The sequence below is a fragment of the Periplaneta americana genome, chromosome 5 (genome assembly GCF_040183065.1).
Source record: "Periplaneta americana isolate PAMFEO1 chromosome 5, P.americana_PAMFEO1_priV1, whole genome shotgun sequence".
Classification (NCBI taxonomy): Eukaryota; Metazoa; Arthropoda; class Insecta; order Blattodea; family Blattidae; genus Periplaneta; species Periplaneta americana.
The window spans coordinates 69,155,680-69,180,274 of NC_091121.1; the positions used below are offsets into that span (position 1 = coordinate 69,155,680).

General features: G+C 34.9%; 3 protein-coding genes across 4 annotated transcripts in view; 2 read left to right on the plus strand and 1 right to left on the minus strand.

Moving 5' to 3' along the window:
• Positions 1 to 24,595, minus strand: part of LOC138699819 (protein Wnt-5b-like) — a 2,020,855-nt gene that overhangs the window by 264,695 nt on the left and 1,731,565 nt on the right. The window lies entirely within an intron of this gene.
• On the plus strand, positions 12,734 to 15,199 carry LOC138699806 (uncharacterized). Its single transcript, XM_069825977.1, has 2 exons — positions 12,734 to 13,764; positions 15,063 to 15,199. Exons 1-2 carry the CDS (start codon positions 12,757 to 12,759, stop codon positions 15,099 to 15,101), a joined length of 1,047 nt encoding a protein of 348 aa, XP_069682078.1. The 5' UTR covers positions 12,734 to 12,756; the 3' UTR covers positions 15,102 to 15,199.
• LOC138700499 (uncharacterized) lies at positions 19,701 to 23,405 on the plus strand. Its single transcript, XM_069827102.1, has 2 exons — positions 19,701 to 20,743; positions 23,159 to 23,405. Exons 1-2 carry the CDS (start codon positions 19,727 to 19,729, stop codon positions 23,183 to 23,185), a joined length of 1,044 nt encoding a protein of 347 aa, XP_069683203.1. The 5' UTR covers positions 19,701 to 19,726; the 3' UTR covers positions 23,186 to 23,405.

The following is a 24,595-nucleotide window of genomic DNA, read 5'->3' on the forward strand; positions in this document are numbered from 1 at the left end:
AACAAATATTTGTATTTCGTGGGCAAAATAAGCATAAGAAATTTCTAAATTTATTGTGAATGCAATGTTCAAGACCTAGTTGTCTTTCCACAACAGTATAAGAAACAAAGGATGTTTACATTGTCCATAGTTGTAAATGTTTCAATAAACAAAAAAAAAAAAAAAAACGTTCGAAAATGTACCAGAGAGGTACAATTCTGAACAGGTCAGGTACAATTCGAACAAAGGCATTTGCCACAAAAAATTGCTTTATCCTCTTGCACCCACGCACACTTCGTCATACCACACGTTGCCTGTCTGGCATCGGATCCAATCCCCTTTCAACATGGATTCCTTTGAATAATAATTCAGTAGGAGAGGCCACATTCGTCTTCATTTGATTGAGTGAACGATGTTGCCCTTTGTTTCACTCTTTTTTGGGTGCAGATTTAATTTTCCCTTTAGGCCGAGTATTAACTGCAGAGGATTTCTTAGATCGTGTCTCGTTGATATGCTCTTGCGAAGTAAGGTGGAGTGACGTGAGCAGTTTTCTTTGACATAAATAAGCTTTTTTTCTCGAGTGAGTTAAGAAGTCACTAACTGCATTTTCTGGAGAATCAGAAGGACCATTTAGCTGATTTTCTGAAGGACTCTGACTGGCCACGGCCAAATCAAAAGCAGCACGTTTAACCTGCAAGGGGGTAAGACCTAACTCTCTATTTGCTAAGTACAGGAGTCTATCCACCAAAGACTTTTCCATGTCTCCCTGTAACACGTGGAGTGAGACCAGCCTGTTTTTCCTTTTCCTTGTTTATTCTTTCATATAGAGTGCTCTGTGGAAGGTGATACAACGCGAATGCTCCTTTCAATGAAATATCCCCTGAAATTACATTTTTGATTGTCTTTTCAATAGAATTAGAATTCTATTTCAGACGTTTTTCCTTTTCTGTTTTCCTTTGTGGCATCTAAAATGCCAACAAACGGAAATGACGTAGTTAGAATGGTTTCAAACAACTGTTTGAAATTGTACTTTTAGGGTTCAGAATTGTACCTGAATAATGTTCGAAATTGTACTTCAGCTATCCTTGAGAAATGACTAAATAGTTTTCTAAACTGTTCATAGATAACACTGATGTGCCGGTGACATGTGTAACGAAGACCACAGAACAGGTTAGAATAAGATACAAACCAATATTTATCATTGTAATACAATACCACAACGGGAAACTACGAGCCATTTTATAACAGAGCACATTCTGTAGCCAAAGTGCTTACCTTTATTTGAAAAATAATTTATTTTTGGTATATAGTAACACTTTACAACACAGCTTTTTAGGAGACAAACTTACAGAAGACTGATTATCGACGCTATATAAATCAAGCAGTGTTACGAACATATTAAACTCGCAAATGTTAAAAAAATCTTAGTGCGTTCAGAATTGTACTATGTTCGAAAATGTACCCCCTTACCCTACCATAGTTTAATGAAGATTGACATATCATTTAGTTTTAATGTGTATACTTTATATTACTTGCTATATGTTTCCATTGAATTATGGTAATAACTACATTATAACCCTTGTTTTCTACGGTTTTAGTAAATGGCGCTTGGCCCACTATGGTTCTGAACCCTTCATATATCTACTACTGGTTCTGGTTAAAAGACAAAATTCCAAATTCATATTGTATATGATGTAACGTAGTATGACATAAATTAATATTAGAAATGCATTTCAAATGTAAATTCCATTCATTCATTCATTCATAGTCTTCTACCCAAGGGCAAGTCTTTCACTACAAATCCAACATTCTCCAATTTTTTTTCTATTTTCTTCCTTCCTCTTACAAAGTCTCCGCATATGATCCATGTATCTTAATGTCATTTATCATCTTATATCTTCCTCTGCTCCGAACTTTTTTTCCCGTTCATCATTCCTTCTAATGCATCTTTCAGTAGACAGTTTATTCTCAGCCAGTGACTCAGCCAATTCCTTTTTCTCTTCCTGAGCAGTTTCAGCGTTGTTCTTTCTTCACCCACTCTTTCCAACACGGCTTTATTTCTTATTTTCTATGTCCAGTTCACACGCTTCCTTCTTCTCCATATCCACATTTCAAATGCTGCTATTCGCTTTTCTTCACTTTGTAGTAATGTCCATGTTTCTACCCCATACAATGCAACACTGCACACAAAACACTTCACTAGTCTTTTCTTTAGTTCTTTTTCCAGAAGATACTGCTTTTTCTATTATAAGCTTCCTTTGCCATTGCTATCCTCCTTTTGACTTTCTAGTAGCAGCTTATGTTATTGTTTATAGTTCATCCCAAATATTTGAAGCTATAATGTAAAATTAAGGGAAGTAATGTATTACATCATTGTTGTGAACTAAAAAAATTAGAATAGCTAGTTATAGGCTGTAGAATTATAGTGGCCTGCATTATAATGTATGTATTATATTATAAATTTAAACAATACGGTTTTTAATATAGTACATGGATATTGCGAGTTCGATAGTGTCCTCAGGATCTGTAACCCATCCATTGCTAATTATTTTTAGTCCTAGAGTTACTACTTGAGAATCTCTAGACCGACAGTGACGTTTACTCCTTTCATGAATGTTCTTTGACAAAGAATACGATAAAATATTTTCTAAAAAATCTGTGATAAAAGGTAGGAATTAGAGTATATTACACTATATAAAGTATTTTATTAAAGGTTATCTAAAATGAAGTAACAAGAATCATAGCCTCCATTTATGGTTAAATAAAATATTTCCGTTTTGATCACAGATATGCAAAAATGAATGATAAACAGTACTATACATGTTTAGCTACAATTAATTCAAAATATCACAGTATGCACATTGCTGAAAAAGAAGCAGAAAATATAACGTCTGTAGGTTACAGCATGGATTGCAAGACGTGACAAGAAAAATACTCATCAAAACTCACTTTAAAAAAAGAGAGAGGTACAATGCGAGGATCTGAAAAGTTACATAAATTATTTAAGAATGGATGAAGATAATTTTCAGTTTCATCTGGCATGTGCATTCTGTACAGTAATTACAGTCTCTGCTATTTTTATGTACACTTCATGTCTTTTATTTCTGTTTTGTAGCCCGTGTTTTGTGTTTTGTAACTTTCATTTGTTTCATATTCTCATTATCAGCATTTTGGTCGTAGTAACAGCACAGTCTAGTATATACAGTCACGAAGCTTGAGTTGTGAGGGTACTAGGAACAATAGACTGTGCAGGTACTATTTCGCATTGCCTGTAATGAGGCGATAGTAGCGATCCTAGTGGTTAGCAACTATCTCTGGATACATAGTTAATATTATGTATTGAGCTTCGTAACTGTATATATTAGACTGTGGTAACAGTTCAACAATGTTTACATTATGCCATATTGGTTTCAAACTAAGCAGATCTTTGATAAAAGATATCTAGATGCACTTAAATTTTATAAAAGATATTTTATCAAAGGAACTTTTATGAAAGAAAACTCATTACACTATCATATATTTTGCACAAGATCTTCGACATATTATTATATCTCTGATTGCGCAATAGGAGCCTTGCATATAATAACTTCTTCTGGCAGTCTTCCTTTTTCCATTCGGTTATTAGGTTCTTTCCAATAGTTTCCTTTCGTTCATACATCTTTTTGTGTTTACCTCGTTTATTTTTAATTTCTCTCTTATAGTTCCATTTTTAAATCTGTATAATAAATTATATTCTTTTACAGCTCTGAGAAGTCTCATTTCTGCTGCTTGTTTATATTTTTGTCTTTCCCGCTTACTACGTGCACGTATATCTGCTTCATGCATCAATGGTGCAGTTGTCATTACCTTGTAGAAATTTATTTGTGTCTCTCTTTGTGTTTTTCCTTTGAACATTCTTCTTATTATTCCACATACGGCTTAGTATCGATACAAATTATTATCTAAATCTTTATCTTTTTCGTATGTTCTACTGCCTTTTAAATATTGAAAATGGGACATTTGTTCAAAACAAAATCTTCAATTATTATTTTTGACTGATTCTTTGATTAACTTAACTATTAATTAATAAACTCATTCACTCATTCTTTACATCTTTCTCTATTTCTTCATTATACATACCCATAACAGTTATTTATGACACAAGTTAGTAAAGGTTCTCAATTTGGCACGAGTGTAAAGTTTGTGAAACGAGAGGAAGTCGAGTTTCACAAACACATGAGAGCCAAAAAATAATTTTACGAATGTGTGTCATACAATATATTTTCTACGATACCACACATTTACATTAAATAAATATTTAAAGTTGCAGAGGTTACAAGATCACAATGTCATGGCCGTCTAAACTCAGAACCATTAAGAAACAAGTATCCATGGAATTAAAGCCTGTTTTATTCATGATCACGATTTCGTGGCCATCTAATCCGGCCATATAATCAACAAAGCGGTTAGGAACAGTTGAATGATAAATCTTGTTATAATTAGTAGGTTACTACATGTAAATTCAGAATAATACGGGCTAAAACGTAGATATGAATGAATGTTAAATTTGTTACTTATTTGTATTACGTGTAGGCCCTAATATTTAAGTAAAGAAAGATCGATGTAATGCATTCTACATTGAATATTACATTTTCTTTGGCAGTGCGTAAAATGAATAGCAGTTCCTAAAGCGATTACTTACTTTTTTACGCACTAGCTTTTTAAGGATTCACTTTAGGCACTGATAACAGTGGGTAAATTGCAACTTTACGCACTATCGTAGAAAATTCATTCATTCATTTAATATAAATGTATAACATTTATAACCTAACAAGACATATTATACAAACATACTATAACATTCGGTCATGCTATAACATTACATAAATTACAACATAACTTAATAAGCGACTGAATTTTAAATTAAATGTACCGATTACGCGATTAGGAATAAAACTGTCAAAAGGGGGAAAGCAATGGCAAAGGAGCTTTTAATAGAAAAGGAGCATCTTCTGCAGACCTCTGGATAAAGAACTATGGAAGAGACTTGTGAAGTGCTTTGTGTGGCATTGTATAGGGCAGAAACATGGACATTACGACGAAGTGAAGAGAAACGACTAGAAGCATTTGAAATGTAGATATGGAGAAGAATGGAGCGTGGGAAATGGACAGACAGAATAAGAAATGAAGTTGTGCTGGAAAGAATGGGTGAAGAAAGAATGATGCTGAAAGTGATCAGAAAGAGGAAAAGGAATTGGCTGGATCACTGCCTGAGAAGAAACTGCCTACTGAAGGATGCACTGAAAGAAATGGTGAATGGGAAAAGAGTTCGGGGCAGAAGAAGATATCAGATGATAGACGATATTAAAATATATGGATCATATGAGGATAGAAAGAGGAATGCAGAACACTTATGTATGTATATGCATAAAAGGAGAAAATCAATGGCAAAGAAATGTTTTAATAAAAAAAGGATAATCTTATGCGGACCTCTGCAAAAAGAACTAAGGAAGAAACTAGTGAAGTGCTTTGTGTGGAGTGTGGCATTATATGCATCTTCACGTTATCAAAGTTGTTCTCTTCGACCTTGAATGGGTGATCATTCAAATGTCTCTCGTGATAAAAAAGCGCAGTTTTGCAATGAAGTGACACATACCACTGTTTTTGTGATGAACGACTTATATTATAAGCATGTTTTTGTGCGGTTCTGAGCGTTCGAGGTCAAGTACATACCTTGTTAGTAGTTTCTATCTAGATATGCACTAATAAGAGATAAATCATGCCTTTCCAATATTCTGTATTATAACAAAGCTGAACAGTGTTTCAAAATATCAATAAATTACTGTTATATTAGGTTCGAAACACCCCTGTAATAGGCATTTTTACTTACTGGAATAATCGCAAGACGAAGAGTGGCTCAGAGTCACAGCTTTGGTGATAATCTACGTAAAGATTAATTTTTTGGTCCTACAGAATTTATCTATTATGGTAACAATTGATATTAGAGGAGAAAAACTCGCTTCGGCGCCACGCAGGGGGTCAAACCCGTAGATTCTTCGCCAAACAGTGCATATACTGTGGAATCCCGGCCATCATGTCACTCAATTGAGTGCGGTCCTTGTATAATGGCAGTTGACTTAATATAACATGTCAGCATATATGTCGAACATGGAGTAAGGCCACGAAGGGAAAAACACTATAGCAGGAGGATTCTATCCGGTGCTGTGGTTAGCTAAGTATTTAGAGCGCATAGTACGTAAAACCAAAGACCCGGGTTAGATCCCCGGCGCCGAAGCGAGTTTTTCTCCTCTAATAACAATTTGGTGATAATGTTTAACTTACCTAAGAAGAATCTAAACATTCCAATTTATGTCAGTTTTAAGGCAGCAAATGGATTTAGATTTTGAAGACAGTACAGTAAGTGAATTATTGTATTTTATGTTTCCTAATTCTTAATACGATTTAATTTACATCATTAGGCACTGAAGTAACTAAGCTACCGTAGGCACATTTTTTTTTTTAATTTATGTCTTTAAACTTAGCCTATGTGGCGGAGTAGCAGAGTTCATAATATGAAAAAGCGTTCACTACAACTAGTTATCCTAGCTCACGCACTGAGTTCCAAGATCGAGTCAGTGCAGTTATGGATTTCTTGAAATGCAAATGAGGTAATGCATCTTCTATAATTCAAGTCAGGAATGACATCGGAAGCTAAGAAGGAAAGTACTGTTTTACAATACAACCATAACTGTGGCACAAAATAAAGACATCTACTATAACTGAAATAAAATACCGTAATTTAAAATAACTTAAAAAAAACACACTTAGTAGTAAGTTCATCTTTCATGCCATTAGATGACTTCTCTCAATTCCTGGGACATGGACCGTACCATATTTTTTAAATTAAATCTAACTTTTCTGCCAGGACATCGCAGTCATTCTGAATTGGTTGCCGTAATTCTTCAGCGGTTGCAGGGAGTGCATACGGTCATTTCTTCCAAGGAGTTGAGGAGAACATATTTTAACATAAATAAACATTTCAGGAAGAGGTCCTGTCTTTCAAAAGACTTCACCAGTGCAGCTTAGTTATACAGATTTCCTTAAAAAAACTGTCGTAAGTTCATGGTGTGCCATAGAACAAGAAACAGTATAAACTTAATAACATAAACTAAAGGAGATGAAAAATTATACGGTAAAAACATGTTTGTAGTTGGGATTTGAATCCAGAATTCCTAAATATATCAGTGTGCCACTCACTAAACCACAGACGGCGTTGTGAAGATAATCCGAATGACGACATTAAATTAACCGTTGATGATCAATCATCGATTAGAAGGCCACATACCTGTCTTCCTTTGAAACGACAACGTGTGAATCGCGCGTTAAAACTTTGATCCTGACCCGAACAAGAGTCCGACCATTTTTTCTTGGGACCAATGACATCAGACTGAAGAGACATTAGTACGTTTTCGAAGAAATCGAGGGCACTCTATTCGCACTCTGTCGGAACCGTAAAGACTTGTAAGCAGAATCGACACTGTTTCAAGTTCTCTTCTTGTAGGCGAATGACATGAAATTGGTTTCCAGTGATCCACTTTTATACATGAATCTAGACTGTAATAAGTAAACATCTGAAGTGTTTGTTTTCACTTGAATGAACTCTTATTGATAACTTCTTGACTTATCTCGGCAACGCACAATTTAATACGTCAATGGATGTCTTAGGATTCATTGACGCAAACAATCGTAATTTTTTATATTTTCTGTTTAGTCGTTTTATAATTTTTATGATTCTTCTCTATCTTGATTTCCATGTGAAATACGTCTTCATTGTTCCGAGTCTTATGTAGTCTTAATACGTTCTTCTTATCAGTGTTTATGTGTGAACTTAATCTTTGACGTCTTTTAATAGTTTTTATTTCTCTGTATGTCTGAGGATTTTTCTGTTATTTTTAGACATTCTTATTTGTTTGTGTACATCTGAATTCTGATTAGTGCAATATGTTACTAGGCGGCAATGTATGCAATGGAGGGGGAAAGTAACTGGCCACCCTACAACATTATCTCCTGGTTTAGTTGTCTCATACGTACGGAACTAGAAATCTGTTCCCTACTTATGAAGTTCAAAAGTGTCTTCGGACAGTTGACTAAACAGCAACTAACAACTTATCTGTAGTCATGATCTATTTGCATTGGTTACGCGTAGATATTCTGACTGACATTTTATATGCTAAATGATTATTATGTTTATTAATTAATTTCTTTCCTTATATTCACCATACATCGTGATTAGGATACAAATTACGTACAGTCCTCTGAAATACAGTGTGTCTCAGTTTAACTTGGCCCGCTCTCGCGGTGGCTTTCATATGCATTACGTTACACCCCAGATCATATATGTAACAGATAAGTCATCGATATGTTAAAATCGTTTGCACTTTGACGAGAACAACCGCCAGGTTCGCCACCCGTCCGCCGTAAACGAACACGAGATGGCAGTACAGTCGCTAATGCAATTCAAATGGGATTTATGACGTGACTCCTTATGTAACAACTAGATGGCAGCGTAGTAAACCTGACAAAAGTTGTTAACGTCAAAGCCTATAAGGCTGACCTATCTGGCGTATATATGATCTAGGGTTACACCTACAGGCGGTGCACTGAGTTGGCTCTGGTAATATATCATCTAGTCAATAAAGTTAACAAAAATCATGCTTAAACAATCCACTGTCCTTTTCTGTACATTTTAGCACCTGCTTAGCATGTTATCCATCACTCGCTGAAGTTCTAGTCGATCAATTTTGGGAAATATTCCAACAGATATTATACTTAAGATTGCCCTTCAATGAACACCAAAAGAAATAATCACACATTGGGATATACAGAGGACCACAAATCAACACTAATGACTGATTAGTTTCTAGTGAGAAAATTTTCGCTGTATGAACGACGCACGGCGAGATCCTGTTGGAACAATGCGTAATTTCATTCTATTCGGTCAATTCTTGAAAAAAGGCGAGCAAAATCTGATTCATATTCGTACCGGCATTAACTGCTTCTTGATAATAAATGGTTCGACAATCCTATTTCGGTTCATAGCAAATCATAGCCCCACACTATGCAGGTGAATCTCGTGAATAATCATTTTTTTCAGTGGATCAGTAGCGATAATCTATAGAATTTACATAACAGTTGGGATGGAAGCATGCCTTGTCGCTGAAGAAAAGATATGGGTATATTTCTGTATTGATGCATTCTCTTCATAACCCATTCATATAATGTAAGCTACGTCTTTTTAGGGTCGTCCTGTTGCAAGTCATGGCTAGACCTTGGATTTTAGGGTAATTGCCTATTTTGTTCCTGAAGCATTAATTTAAAAAAATTATTAAAGTATGTCCTCATTTCACGGATAAGTATGACTATTAGTAGAATTTCACAGTATATCATAATGTCTATCTGGGTCTTCGATTACTATTTCATGGTTTTAGTGCCTAAAGTATCTATTTACGGTATATTTAAACAATTAAATTCTGAAAATAAGTACCAGTATTAACAAAATAATCATTTCAGACTTTTGAATAAGCTTGTACATCAAAGAACCGTGCATGAAGTGCCTATCTTAATAGTAACGCATGTTAACATCAAGAAAAGTGACCATAGGTATGCAGCACTAACTCAAGAACAGCTTGAATTGTTGTTTATTTATTTGATTATTTGCCACAGCGACAAGAGCACAACAATTACAACAGAAGTTTATCTGAAAATAAATTATTCATTACAGACTTTTTAATAAGCTTATACATAAAAGAACCGTGCATAATGTACGTATTTTAATAGTCATACAATATGTTAAAATAAAAAAAATTAATAAATATAGGCATGTAATACCTGAGTATATCCTACGAATACAGATCAGAACCAAGGAAAATACAAGTAAAAAATATATATCATGCCCGAAGACACAAATTATAGAAACATGTTTACAAATTTGCACAGCAGTAGAGAAACATAATAAATCGAATTTTCATTCAACAAAACCGATATGACGACAAATCCTGTAGCGACGATAAATTTGATCCGTCCCGGCGTATTTCCTATAGCCTACCTTCAATATGTTTTTTTTTTTTTTTCGTTACTGTGTGTTTGTAATAAACATAGTTATAATTTATACTATATTATTTATAAAATTCATGTTTTATGTTCATGTAAATTTGACTTATCTACTTACTGTAATCAGTTATTATTCTTGTATTCGTAACATTATTCTGTGTTTTTGGCAACCCAGAATGTCTGGGCGGACGATGTTTTTGGAAATAAATTATATACTATCAATACAACAATAGCCAAATTTTAAAGGAAAACCGATAATGTAAATATATTTTAATTTTCTTGGTTTTCATATTCAATGTTTCACTTTTCACTTTCCCGTTATTTCGTCTACCTCCTTTCATACTTTTGTTAACCTATTTTGACATTCTGTGCAATGAGTGCGTTGCAGTAGAACTCCACTTGTTTCTAGTGTGCATTACCTTTAACGGGATTTGTCTTACGGTTCCTGCCCCAGGCACCTTTCACAATCGAGTGCTTATTCAGTCCTCACAGTCGCCGGCAATGTGCACCTGGGTGAGGCGAGTCCATTAAGTTACCCCAAGGGATGTTGAGGTTAGTCTGTTGCCTGCAGTCAGAGCGACTGGATGTCACGCATGCGGTATAGCGTTGTATTTCCAGTACAGTTAAGCTGTACTTCATTCTTTTACCTACCGCTCGCCCTTATCGCTACTCCGGAACTCGCCCCACTACTCCTATTATTTCTCCTCTTTCGCGTCGCTAAGCTGTCAGGACTAAATAATCGGTCTGTAAATGATGGCAGTTGTAACACGAAAGGAAATTAGTTTTGAGACAAAATTAATTCATTTAGTAATTAAGATACGGGATTGAAGCAGATTGCAGTGGCTAAAAGCATGGGTTTGGACAGACAACACTTGCATAATTCATAAAGAAATAAAGAAATGCAAGGAAATACGAGGACAATGTCGCAAATGGTAAAAGTAATCCTGAATGTAAGCGTTTTAAACTTGCGGCAGTAGCAAACGCTGAAATCGCCATCTAGAAATGGCTTGGACAGTCTAATTGTGCTCGAAACAATACGAAACGCATTGTTGTTGAAAACTTAAAATCAAACACAGAGTACAATTATTGCTGTTTTTCTCTTTATTTTTTAATTCCCGAACCTTAAATTAATCTATACATCAACGAGGGTAAAAAAAAGTGGTTAGTATAAATATTATTTCCTAATTAGTCATGTCGTTTTATAGTACTTTTATTATATTTTCTTTCAGAACATAAATATAGGTAAAATTTCATAACCTTTGAATAAAAAAATAATCCAGATATAATGATACAATTTTCCTAGTTCCCAGAAAATTGTTGTTTAGAGGTTCGACTGCAATACATATACTTCACACTCGAAATTTCCCAGAAATGAGAAGAACTAATCTGAAAATTATAAAAGAAAACTCATTTACTACAATACATTTTTAAGACAGGGAAAACGTTGGAAAAATGAAGACAACACAAGATGAGAGGCTTGTAAAAAAAAAGGTTCTCAAATACGAAGCATCCAAAAAAGTCAAATCGATTAACTGCATAGAGATTGACCTAAGAAAATTGTAGTTAGAGGACACTAGGACTGAATTTTGAAATTTCTACAATTTTAATCCGATTTATTTAATTTTTTAACTGTTCTTTAGATGAATTAAGAACAAGGTGTGTGAAAATTTTAAGCTCAATCGAACTGCTAGTTTCGAAGTTAATTACATTTTAATTTTGCAAATTAGTGATGTAATCAAAATGTTCCATGCACATTACATTCAAATATAACAAATTAATATATTTTTCTTATGGACCCAGGCTCATGCACAATATTCTAACATTGAGAAATTCATTATATGTAGTTTAGTTTAAGTACAATCAATTTTTGAAATCAGACTTTTATTTATTCAAATTTTTTATTTACGTAATAATTGTTTTAGCTCCCAATAATAAAGTTAATTAATATGTATCAATGATATATTTTAAATAATAGGCCTACATACGTGGACACGTATGAATATTTTTATAGAATTTGGTGAAAACTCAATGCGCATGGAGTATTTTAAAAAATATGAAAAATGTAGTTTCGAAACAAAAGACAAATTTGTGAAAAGAGATCCAATACTGACATAGAACAGACCTGAAGCTCGAAAAAAACAAAGAGGAAAGAAACTGCTTACTACAAACGTCCTCAGTTCCCGAGGAATATTTTCGTACAACAAAACGAAAAATCATATTTTAGATATATTTTTGTAAAAAAAGAAAAAAACTCAGTCGTAGTGTCCCTTAAGTCGAATATATTAAAAGTTTCGGTACAACAAGTTAGCAGTAAAAGTAAAACAAATCATGCAATCTGCAGCACTGTAGATGAAGGTAATGAAACGTTTTTGGATACAATTTGTCATTAAGATACGTTCTAACCACGTAATTCAATTACTTAGAAAATATAGTTACATAATTTGACTCCTGAACGTCTCCTATAGGAGAAAAAATCTCTAATGAAAAACAAGTAATATTTGCGTCACTAAGTTATAGAGAAACTTAATGTAATACACGTCACAGATCTGTTGAAGTACCAAGATAACCAACGAAGTTATCAAGCAATTAGAAGTGGATTTACGTCGATAGAGCACTATATAAAAATGGATTATTGAAAACTGACAGCATCTCATTCGCTCTCGAGGAAGAGAAGTGGCAACAGTGAAGATGAAGACGTTTCTCATCCTGTCGTTGGCTCTGTGGACTGCACTCTTGAATAACTGCAGTGCAAGAAGTATAAATAATAATATTCTAAATTCATTAGCTGAGGAGTATCAACCACTTGAAGATACATATTCTTCTTATAAATCGTTTGTGGGGTTGATTTCACCACATGGTGGACCAAAGAAAGGACAAGCTCGAGTGAATTTAGATGGAGCTGTGATCACGAACATCACCATCACTCAACACTGGAGAAATGGTAACGGAACTATAGACATCACAGCAGGTGGGATAGGCCACGACTACGTAGGGTACTATTTCGACATATCAGAAGACGGCTACGTATATTTTGAAACGAAGATTTACTCCACAGATGATGTTCAGCAACCAAACTTCCAGAACACTCAGCAACACGATAAGATGAAACACTTTTTAACAAAATTCAATAAAGAACAGTTTGCAGTGGGAGATATTATTATGGAATTCGCTGCCCTTGGGCTATATTCTCCAAAAAACAACTCGAGAAGTGAACTTTACATCTTCACCTTCGATAAAGTGGTGAGTTCTTGTTTTGGGGAATCCTTCTGGCACAGCGGTGAAGGTAATACAGAAGTATCAGGAGGCATATCTGAGAGTTATCTGGGATTTACAACTTATATTCCATCCCAAGTCTCTGGCACTTACGTATACGATTGTGATTACGTCGAAGAAGAATCTCAGATATTACCGAAGAAAAGAAGTCTTACACCTCAGACACATGCTGATGTGGGGAACAGCGGTTTTGACTTTGCTCAAGTATATTCTTCAATCACATCTATGTATGCAGCCTTGGTTTCGGAATTTGAGAACTATACCATTGTAGACTTCAATTACAATTTAGACATGAAGAATGGAACAGGAACAATGACAGCGGATCAAGGCGGTGTGGGCTACTCTTTCATAGAATTCCTCTTCAATATGGATTCCACTGCATATGGAAGCTTCACGTACAACGTTGTATTGAAGCCGAATGAGGTAAGAATTCAAGAGATTTCTTGCTTTTAATAAGTCTAAATTAATACATAACTTGCAGTGAACAAATGGAAGCATTGTTTAACAATACCAGAAATTTGTACATTTCCATTTACAATGTCCGAATATCTTAATATTTTATTTTATAAACAAAATACGATTAGTTAGTTTTGTTCTTTAAATGTGAAAATATTGATGATGTTGTAATGATCTGGGAAGAATCACAATATAATAATTATTTTTTCGTTATGCGATAGAAGAATTTTACTTTCACAAATAATTTATTTGAAATGTTTTCTTATTATTTTCACGTGAAATTTAATGTGATAAATTGCCCCAAGTTTAACAGATTCACATATATCTTCGGCATATTAAATTTCGCTACATACTGCTGATAAATTTCATTTTATGACTCGGACGTAATGGAGAACTACCTAGTTCTTCAATGAAACAGAAATGCTATGAGAGGTACAAATAATCGAAATTCTCAAGGTAGTTGTGTAATTTCAGTGTAGATAAAGATGTGTAGATATAAATCACAAAATATATTGCGGATGATTCCCTAAGTCACTCAGGTGATAAGACAGTAGATGAATAGCAAGCAGTATGCTGCAGATGTGTGTGAATCTACCGGGTACAGATAATTATTGTGTGCTTAGTTTTTGTGTGAAATGAAAATATATTCTGATTAAAGTCCTGTCTCAGAATGAATTTCTTCTATTACAATGAATAGTGTGTTATTTTTCTCAAAACATATATCTTCACAAAATCGTATAACGTTTTAAAACTACAAGTAGAAAAAGTACTTTCAATTCCGACTGTAATCCTTTTTTTTATGGAAAATATTCAGACGTCTGAACAGAAACGAAATGTTGAAAATTATTAATCCTTTCCGTGAAATACTTCCAATCGTTCACTACAAATTTTATTCGGGAACAGAGAAAATTATTATTAAATTTTATCATATAAAGTAGTATGTTCTAGTTCATTTTCTTGAAATTATAACGTAAGTAAAATAGCTGTACTAAAATCGTCAATCATAATGACGAAGTCAAGACACTAATATTGACCTCCCTGTATTACTGTAGCATATGTGTGATTGTGAATGAAAATTACATGAAACTAAGGGCTCCACTTGGGTTGGTAGGATTACTAATACATGAAAAGTAAAATAAAATTAAATATTCGTTTTATATGACGTCACCTGAAGTAACATTCTATTTCCACATATTTAATGACAATGGTAATTTGCAATACTAATCTCAAATAATATTACTGATAATTTTTATTTGGATTTACAGACGTCCGCCGTTGGGAACAGAGACTGGATTAAAAATTAAGGACTTTCGTCGCCAGAGAATCTCCTGCGCCAAGAAAATATATCTTGTGATAATTGTAATTTAACAACAACAAAATTTTAATAAAATTAATGTATACACAGGCTATTTTAACTGAGTGTTTTGTTTTTTAAATATTCTGTTACATATACTGTACCTCTATCTGTCCTATTTTTACAATCATTCCTCTAGTAAGATTGTAACAATAATCGCAGCACATTTGTGGCTAGGTACAGCTCATGCATTTTGTGAAGACACTCGCGATATGCAGTATGGAAACAACGTTTCTGAGGAGGGAGTAGGAGTAAAAGGGAAGGTCGGGCGTGTGTCTACCGAGTTCATGGCAAGGACTAACCCATTCCTCTATAATTCGTAAGTAGACTCATCCGATCTCGTGCGCAGCTCTGTAGGAAGAGTGGGGAAGTGTCTGGACATAATGCATGCGCTGTAGCAACACGTGTAGTTTCATCTCATATAAAACTCTGCTGAATTCCAGACAATGCTATTTTGACGTAATTATTTTCATCATTATTAAAGAAATAGAATCTCTCGACATTCCCGATAAATAAAGCAAATTTATAGGAAAACAAATTAAACTTTTATATACGTTATGTGTCCATTGTAACATAAGCTATTAGAGTAATTATATTATGATACAAAGACTTCATTATGTTTACCGTGTTAATAAGATATTAAAATGTAACAATTTCGTAGCTGCTACATGTTGCACTTCATAGAAATTATGAGTAACAAGAAAGCTATATTTTCTTTACGCTGTGTTGATGATTGTTTTCGTACACAATGAAAAAAAAAAAAAAAGAAGAAGAAATTATTGAAGCCACCCGTTATAAGTTAAGCATCCATTGTGACAACCAGAAGTAATTTTATTGTAGCATACTATAGGCTTCGTAACTATTTTAGCAGCAATAATGACATACTATTAAAATACGGTAACGTTTTCTGTGTTACGGTACTTTAGGTAAATGATTTAAACTAATAAAATGGTAACAAATAAGAGTAATTTTCTCTTCGTACAGGCATAAACAGATTTTGAACGATTAGTGTTTTACTTATATGTAAATACAGAGCATTATTGCCATGTAATAAGTGTTTAAGAGGAATATTACCGTGCTTAATGAAGAATACTATTCATACTGAGAAAGTAGAATTTATTAAATATATTTAAATTGATCTTTCTCAGGCCTATATATATCTACTACTGGTTCTGGTTAAAAGACAAAATTCCAAATTAATTTTGTATATGATGTAACGTATGAGATTAGTGTTAAAGTGTAGTATGACATAAATTAACATTAGAAATACATTTCAAATATAAATTCCATTCATTCATTCATTCATAGTTTTCTGCCCAAGGGCAAGTCTTTCACTACAAACCCAACTTTCTCCAATTTTTTTTCTATTTTCTTCCTTCCTCTTAGAAAGTCTCCGCATATTATCCCTGTATCTTAATGTCATTTATCATCTGATATCTTCCTCTGCTCCGAACGTTTCTCCTGTTCATCATTCCTTCTAATGCATCCTTCAGAAGACAGTTTTTTCTCAGCCAGTGCCCAGCCAATTCCTTTTTCCTGACCAGTTTCAGCATTGATCGTTCTTCACCCTTTTCTTCCAAAACTGCTTTATTTCTTATTCTCTATGTACATTTCACATGCTTCAATCTTTCCCATATTCACATTTCAAATGCTTATATTCACTTTTCTTCACTTCGTCATAATGTCCATGTTTCTGCCCCATACAATGCAACCCTGCACACAAAACACTTCACTAGTCTCTTCTTTAGTTCTTTTTCCAGAAGATATTGTTTTTTCTATTAAAAGCTTCCTTTGCCATTGCTATCCTCCTATTGACTTTCTAGCAGCACTCATGTTACTGCTTACAATACTCCCAAAGTATTTGAAACTATTAGGCCTATGTAAAATTAAGGGACATAATATATTACATCATTGTCGTGAACTAAAAAAATTAAAATAGCTAGTTAAACTGTACAAGAATAGTGGTCTGCATTATAATGTATGTACTATAATATACATTTAAACAATGCAGTACAAGGATATTGCGAGTTCGATGAGTGTCCTCAGGATCTGTAACATTTTCTTTGGTAGTGCATAAAATGAATAGTAGTGCCTAAAGTGATTACTTAATCTTTTGCGCACTAGTGTTTTAAGAACTCACTTTAGGCACTGATAACAGTGGGCAAAATGAAACTTTACGCACTATCGCAGAAAAAGTCATTCATTCATCTAATATAACTTTCATAACCCAACAAAACATATTATAAAAACATAATATAACATTCGATCATGCTATAACATTACATAAATTAAAACATAACTTAATAAGGAACTGAATTTTAAATTAAATATACCGATTATGCGATTAGGAATAAAACTGTACAGAAGATAAGAACAAAACAAAATCTTAAAACAACCATATTTAAAGTCTATGAACACAGACAACATGGCTATTTTGGTAGAATATAAGATCAGTACCGAAATTTATTGCGGAATAAACATTCATTACTATATAATAATTTCATGCACTGGAAGAAATGACGAAACTTCCATGAAATGCAAACAAAATTTGAAATGCAAAGGGTCACAAAATTAATGTACACAATTCCCAGAAACTGCACGGAAATCTAGTCCATGCTCTGCTGTCCTATATAATTCCATTTAATAAAATTATTTCAAATTCTTGTGTGTTATATAGTGGAATATCAGAAAGACCAGCAACATATAGTAACCATTCCGATCCACATATACATGTTTATTAAATATAAAGTCCTAAATTTATCTGAATATATTTCAAACATGAAACACCTAAAATTTCTATGTTATAGCCAAGCCTCGGTCAAGGGTACCGAAACGTATGAAGTTACAAACACACGGACGACTGTGTTTACAGATGGAGAGGAAGGGGGGATGGAGAATTAAGTGACTTCATACCCCAAGAATATTAGTCACAGTAGGGCACAAAATAAATTTTCACGTTTACACATATATATTTCTGTGACCGGTAGAGAAAATAATTGCCTAACATTACATGTGCCAATTTCTATTAGAGGCTACTACACGTTTTAAAATTATAAAATAATCATTTTCTACGTGTGAGAAGAAAAGGAGAAATATACAGTACATAAAATACATTTTTTCACAATTCATTGCACCAAATTACACGGCACATTTGGAATGTTTCAAAAGAGAAGGATAATAAATTCTATTTTCACTCAGAATAACGCTTTGAAATGTTTATTTTCGATCTTGTTTGAAGGGATGTTAGCATGTGGCAACATTGTACACAAATCTCGATGAAATCTTTTTGATTTTTTATGTTGGATTTCGTTATTGAAGTCGGTCTTGGTAGCGCTGGCCTTCTGTGTTCGAGGTTGCGGGTTCGATCCCACTCCAGGTCGATGACATTTAAGTTTTCTTAAATGCGACAGGCTCATGTCAGCAGATTTATTGACATGTAAAAGAACTCTAGCGGGACAAAATTCCGGCACACCGAGGACGCTGATATAACATCGGTAGTTGCGAGCGTCGTTAAAAAAAAACCATAATTTAATAATAACCTTGTTATTGAAGGTATGTCTTGACTGTAATTTTATATTTTGCATGTACCTTTTACTATCATAGTGTTTCAAAGAATCGAATTCTATTTGTGATATTATTTTGCACAATTTGTAAAATGTAGTTTTTTTTTTCCTTTACTATGAAACTATTCCTTTTCGAACTTCTCTATAACTTCTTTCTGAAGGGAACGCTTGGTACTCTTAATTTTAGACGTGTTCCTCAGTAGTGTAAACTATAAAACAGCGAAATTATGGTAACAAAAATATGTTTATAAATAACTAAATAAATGAATATGCTAAATGAAATGAGATAAGATATACATGTTTACTATGAGGATCACAAGTACTTATTCGCACGGTCCCACGCCAAGCATCAATAAGAAAAACGATAATATACTTTGTTACGAATCCAACTGTACTCTCGCAGAGCCATCCCATCCCATAGCTCATGACGTCAATTATGCTCAGTGCGTTCCAAACTTCAGTCTGGTATTACTCGACCGAGGCGAGTGGAGCATCGGGCGTAATGTGAACTATCGCGATGACGCTATACGAAAGCAGGAGCAGTGCAAGTGGCGCTCAGGGCTGCAGGACTCCACTGGCCTTGGTCGAGTAATAACTCAGTGACCCAAGACAGAGGCCTGAGTATAACTAAGATGTATAAATAAACTATAGTTTGAAGATCCTGTGTGTCGAATCTTTTCGCCTTCCGATAACATACGTAACGAAAGAAAAAGGAAAATAATAAAATAAACACTTAATAGCGTCAGAATAACAAAATATTATATACGTAATTGCAAATTACTGGGACGTAAACTGAGAGAGCCGGAGTGAAAGAAAAAAAAATATATAAAGCTACACCAGCTTACTCTGTCAAGGTCCTAATTGATGAAGTTAAGAGTCAATAAGAAATAGATTACGGAGAATAAACACTTGAGATAAGTGCTTGGCATCACCCACATTTCATATAAAACGGCTTACTGATTAGCTACGGCATTTCATTCGCCATCAAGTAACAGAAGTTGAAGCACTGAAGATGAAGGTATTTCTCATCATGTCGTTAGCTCTGTGGGCTGTATTCGTCAGTGACAGCAGTGGTCATCCAACCAACATCGTTCAAAATACAACACCTATAGACAATCGACCACTTGGCGATACATATCCTTTCTCAAAAATATTTGTTGGAGCATTCATGCCGATTGGGGGGTCAAAAAAAGGAGAAGCTCGAGTGAATTTAGATGGGACTCTGATAACGAATATCACCACAACGACAGACTGGTTAACTGGAAACGGAACTCTGGACATCAAAGCTGGTGGCATAGGTTATGATTATGTTATATTTGACTACGATATTGCTGCAGATGCTCAACTGTATTTTGAAACAAAAATTTATTCCACAGAAGATATTATGAGGTTTGGTCAGTCGAAATCTCAAGAACATGATAACATGTACATTTCAACAAAATTTAAGGAAGAAATGTTTGTGAATCCACAGGAAATAATCAGATTTATAGCATACGGAGAATATTCATCAAACAACAACTCAAGGACGGAGACATACTCCTTCAGTTTCAATAAAACTGTGATGCATTGTATAGGACAATCCATGTGGTACAATGGTGAAGGTACTACAGATATCACAGGAGGAATATCTGATAATTATCTGCAATTTACTTCTCATATCCCGGCCCAAGTCACAGGCTACAACAGTTACACTTGTTACTTCGTGGAGGGACAATATCCAGTATCATCAAAGAAAACCAGTCTGACGAATTACAGGCATGTTAACGTCCATCCATATGGACAAAGAAGCATCGAGTTTGTCTTGTGTCAGGTGTATTCATCAATTACTCCTGTAGATGAATTAACAATTGTTGCATTTGGTAACATGATCATACTAGACTATAAAGGAGGTCCTGAGTGGAAGAATGGAACAGGTACCATTACGGTGGATCAGGGTGGAGTAGGCAATATATTTATGGAGTTCGGATTTCATAAGGATCCCTACGCATTTGGGAGCTACAAGTACAACGTCACACTGTATGAAACTGAGGTAAGATTATACGATACTCTATATATTGATGCCAGTATGAAATCATACACTCTTCAAACTTTCTTTCCTCCTTCAGTATCTGTAACACATATCAGCACAAGGCGGATTCGTATTTGTATTTAATATTGAATTAATGAAGGAGGAGAAGGCTCTAATTTTAACGATTTCACTTAATTCTAGGTTTATTCATTCATTCATTCATTCATCCATTCATAACCCATTCATTCTTTCATCCATCCATCCATTCATTCATTCACTCATTCATTCGTTCAATCATTCATTCATTCATTCTTTCATCCATCCATCCATTCTTTCATCCATTCATCCATTCATTCACCCATTCATTCGTTCATTCTTTCATCGATCCATCCATTCTTTCATCCATTCATCCATTCATTCACCCATTCATTCGTTCATTCATTCATTCTTTCATCCATTCATTCACCCATTCATTCGTTCATTCATTCATTCATTCATTCTTTCATCCATCCATCCATCCATTCATTCATTCATTCACTCATTCATTCATCCATTCATTCGTTCATTCATTCATTCTTTCATCCATCCATCCATTCTTTCATCCATTCATCCATTCATTCACCCATTCATTCGTTCATTCATTCTTTCATCCATCCATCCATTCATTCATTCATTCACTCATTCATTCATTCATTCATCCATTCATTCGTTCATTCATTCATATTTTCCTGCCCAAGAGCAGATCTTTCACTGCAAACTCAGGATTCTCTAATTTTTCCTATTTTCTGCCTTCCTCTTAATCTCCGCATATGATCCATGTACCTTAATGTCCTCTATCATCTGATATCTTGTTCTGCCCCGAATTATTCTCCCGTTCACAATTTTATTGCTTACAGTGCAGCCTTCAGTAGACAGTTTCTTCTCAGCCAGTGACCCAGCCAATACCTTTTCACAACACATTGCATAATTAAAACAGAGCCACTTCCAAGAGATTTAAGTTGTACTGAAAATAGGAGAGATAGGTTCATTCTCTGCAATATCTTTATTGCTTAAGATATAGGAACCCGACTACCAGAAACGGATGTGAGATAGGATTGCGGGAAGAACTTATCCTCAATTTAAAAACATGACAACTGAAAACAGAGATAGACAGTGGTCTAAAAGAGGATGTCAAATGATTTGACATGTTTACACAATTCAATACACCTTTCCACAAGTCGGATGCATAGCGGCGAACTCTTAGTTTTGCATTCAATACAGAATAAAATTGTGTATAATCTGTACGTGCTACACAAAAACTAGTAATATTTTAGAAATCAAGGAATTCGATTTGATAACTATGACAAAATATTTCCTGCCGCAATATCATCGCAGACCTGTGTTATGTGTAGATTCGCACATACATACATACATACATCTTCGGCTTAATTACTTTCGCTATTAAGTTAGAAATTTTTATTTCATATCTCGAACATTATGGAGAGGATTTTTGGTGACAACTAGATATTTTATTAATGGTACAGAGGTGCTATGCAAACGGTAGAAATAATCGAAATTCTCAAGTTAGGGCCTAATTTCTATGTATTTGCCTACATACATGAGGCGATTACTAATACAATACGTCCACAGTTTAGAAACAAATATGTTTGAATAATTTCAAGGGAAAAATTGTTCCGGGGCCGGGTATCGATCCCGGGACTTCTGGTTGAACGTACCAGCGCTCTACCAACTGAGCTACCCGGGAACTCCACCCGACACCGTCTCAACTTTTCCCTTTATATCCACACAACTCGCGTGGGCTGACGAAACACCAGAGACCCAAATCCAAGTCACACAGAGATTTTGTGCACTCGATGTGGGTCTCTGGCGTTTCGTCAGCCCACGCGAGTTGTGTGGATATAAAGGGAAAAGTTGAGACGGTGTCGGGTGGAGTTCCCGGGTAGCTCAGTTGGTAGAGCGCTGGTACGTTCAACCAGAGGTCTCCGGACCGATACCCGGCCCCGGAACAATTTTTTCCCTTGAAATTATTCAAATCTGCTTTGCAGGGAGCTTTACCTGAAAGACTAGATTTGCATAAAATATGTTTGAGTTATCAATGTTAATTTTCTTGAAGCTACGAATATATAATCAAAGCACATATTCATTACACATTCAAGATGCCTAAAATTATTACGAAAAGGAAGACACTAATATTGAATTATCGCTAAGAATTTATCAATATAAGTTATATGAGATTCATAATGAATATGGTATGAAACTGAGGACGCCATTTCGTTTAATTTCGGTTGTGATAAATTAAAACAATATTAAAATTTAAAAGTGGTTGTTTATGGATTGACGTGAAATAATATTACATTTCCACGTATTTAACGACAGCTGTAATTTGCGTTACTAATATCAAATAATAGTATTAATAATTATCATTTGATTTTACAGCCCCTCGAAAATGAGGGCAGAGACTGAGGACTTGAGCCACCGAGGAATCTCCTAACTAAGAAGAAGCGATATTTTGTGATTGAATAGTCAAATCTATATTGTAGTTTAACAACAAACAATTTTTTAAATAAAATAAATGTATTCATATTTCAACTGAATGTTCCAACTGTAAGATATTGTATATGTAAGTGTGGCAGTTTATTTTATTGTAACAACTGTCTATAGATGTAGGTTACCTACATCAGTATAAAAATAAAAGAATACTAACTTTAGTTACAACGACTGGTTACAGTGCTGAGTACAAATGATAGTCTACCGAATTATTACAATTTTTTACAATCAGAGATTACAATAGTGATTCCAAATAAAGATATTAAAATACAAATGTCGATCAATTATCTTTATGGAGTTCTTGAGAACTGATAAACTAATATCTTTGAGTAGGGCAGTAGGCAAGTAAAGGTAAAGGTATCCCCGTAACATGCCATGAAGGCACTTGGGGGGCATGGAGGTAGAGCCCAGCCATGACCTCAGCATTAGAATGAGATGGTGTGGTCGGCACCACGCTCTGACCGCCTTTTACTCCCGGGAAAGACCCGGTACTCAATTTTATAGGAGGCTGAGTGAACATCGGGGCCGTTCTGAAAGTTTGGTAACGAGAAAAAATCCTGTTACCACCTGGGATCGAACCCCGGACCTTCCGGTCCGTAGCCAGCTGCTCTACCAACTGAGCTACCCGGCCGGCAGTAGGCAAGTGATATTCCGGATCATCAGCCGGATTACTTTGCAATTGCAGGTATGATACGTACTCGTACTTTTCAAATGGGGAGCAAATGCATGGTCCAACGATTTTTTTATATCAACATCAGAACATTGCGATTGGCTAACTTCATGACGTATTGTATAGCTCGCGCAAGAAACGACTACCGAAAAACAGTGGTGGTGTTACTGTCTGTTTTAACGTGTGTATGTAGGCACGCTGAGGGAGCGAGAGGTGCGGGACGGTGGAAGTACTGCCTCTTCCAAGAAGATGAACAGATGGGGACATTGCCTGTGAAAATGAAGAGCGTTGCAAGAGAAAAATTCGAAGCGAATTAAACGCGCGACATTATGTTTACGAATAAAATAATGATACTCTGCGAGGGGAACGCTCCATCACTACATAATAAAATAAACGCACTTGAAGCAAGACACATATTCACATGCAGTGGAACTGAAACTAAAACCATAATGTAACCATCACAATGCAAGACTGATTCTATCGATAACGTTTCTCTTCCGACGGTACTCTTGAATATCATTCAAGTTATCTCGTGACCTTTCCTGTCGCCCGCTCTTCCTTATCGCATTGTTTCGTTCCCATTCCTGTCGTCGGTAATCCCTGCTCGCGAGACCTAATAGCATCTGTGATGGGAACATGTTGTTTATGTCCATCAA

Bases quoted from the DNA above. Each gene is read 5' to 3' on its own strand.
- LOC138699806 (XM_069825977.1), top strand. From the start codon at position 12,757: ATGAAGACGTTTCTCATCCTGTCGTTGGCTCTGTGGACTGCACTCTTG. The intron at 13,765-15,062 runs GTAAGAATTCAA...TTGGATTTACAG, and splicing joins TTGTATTGAAGCCGAATGAG to ACGTCCGCCGTTGGGAACAG.
- LOC138700499 (XM_069827102.1), top strand. From the start codon at position 19,727: ATGAAGGTATTTCTCATCATGTCGTTAGCTCTGTGGGCTGTATTCGTC. The intron at 20,744-23,158 runs GTAAGATTATAC...TTGATTTTACAG, and splicing joins TCACACTGTATGAAACTGAG to CCCCTCGAAAATGAGGGCAG.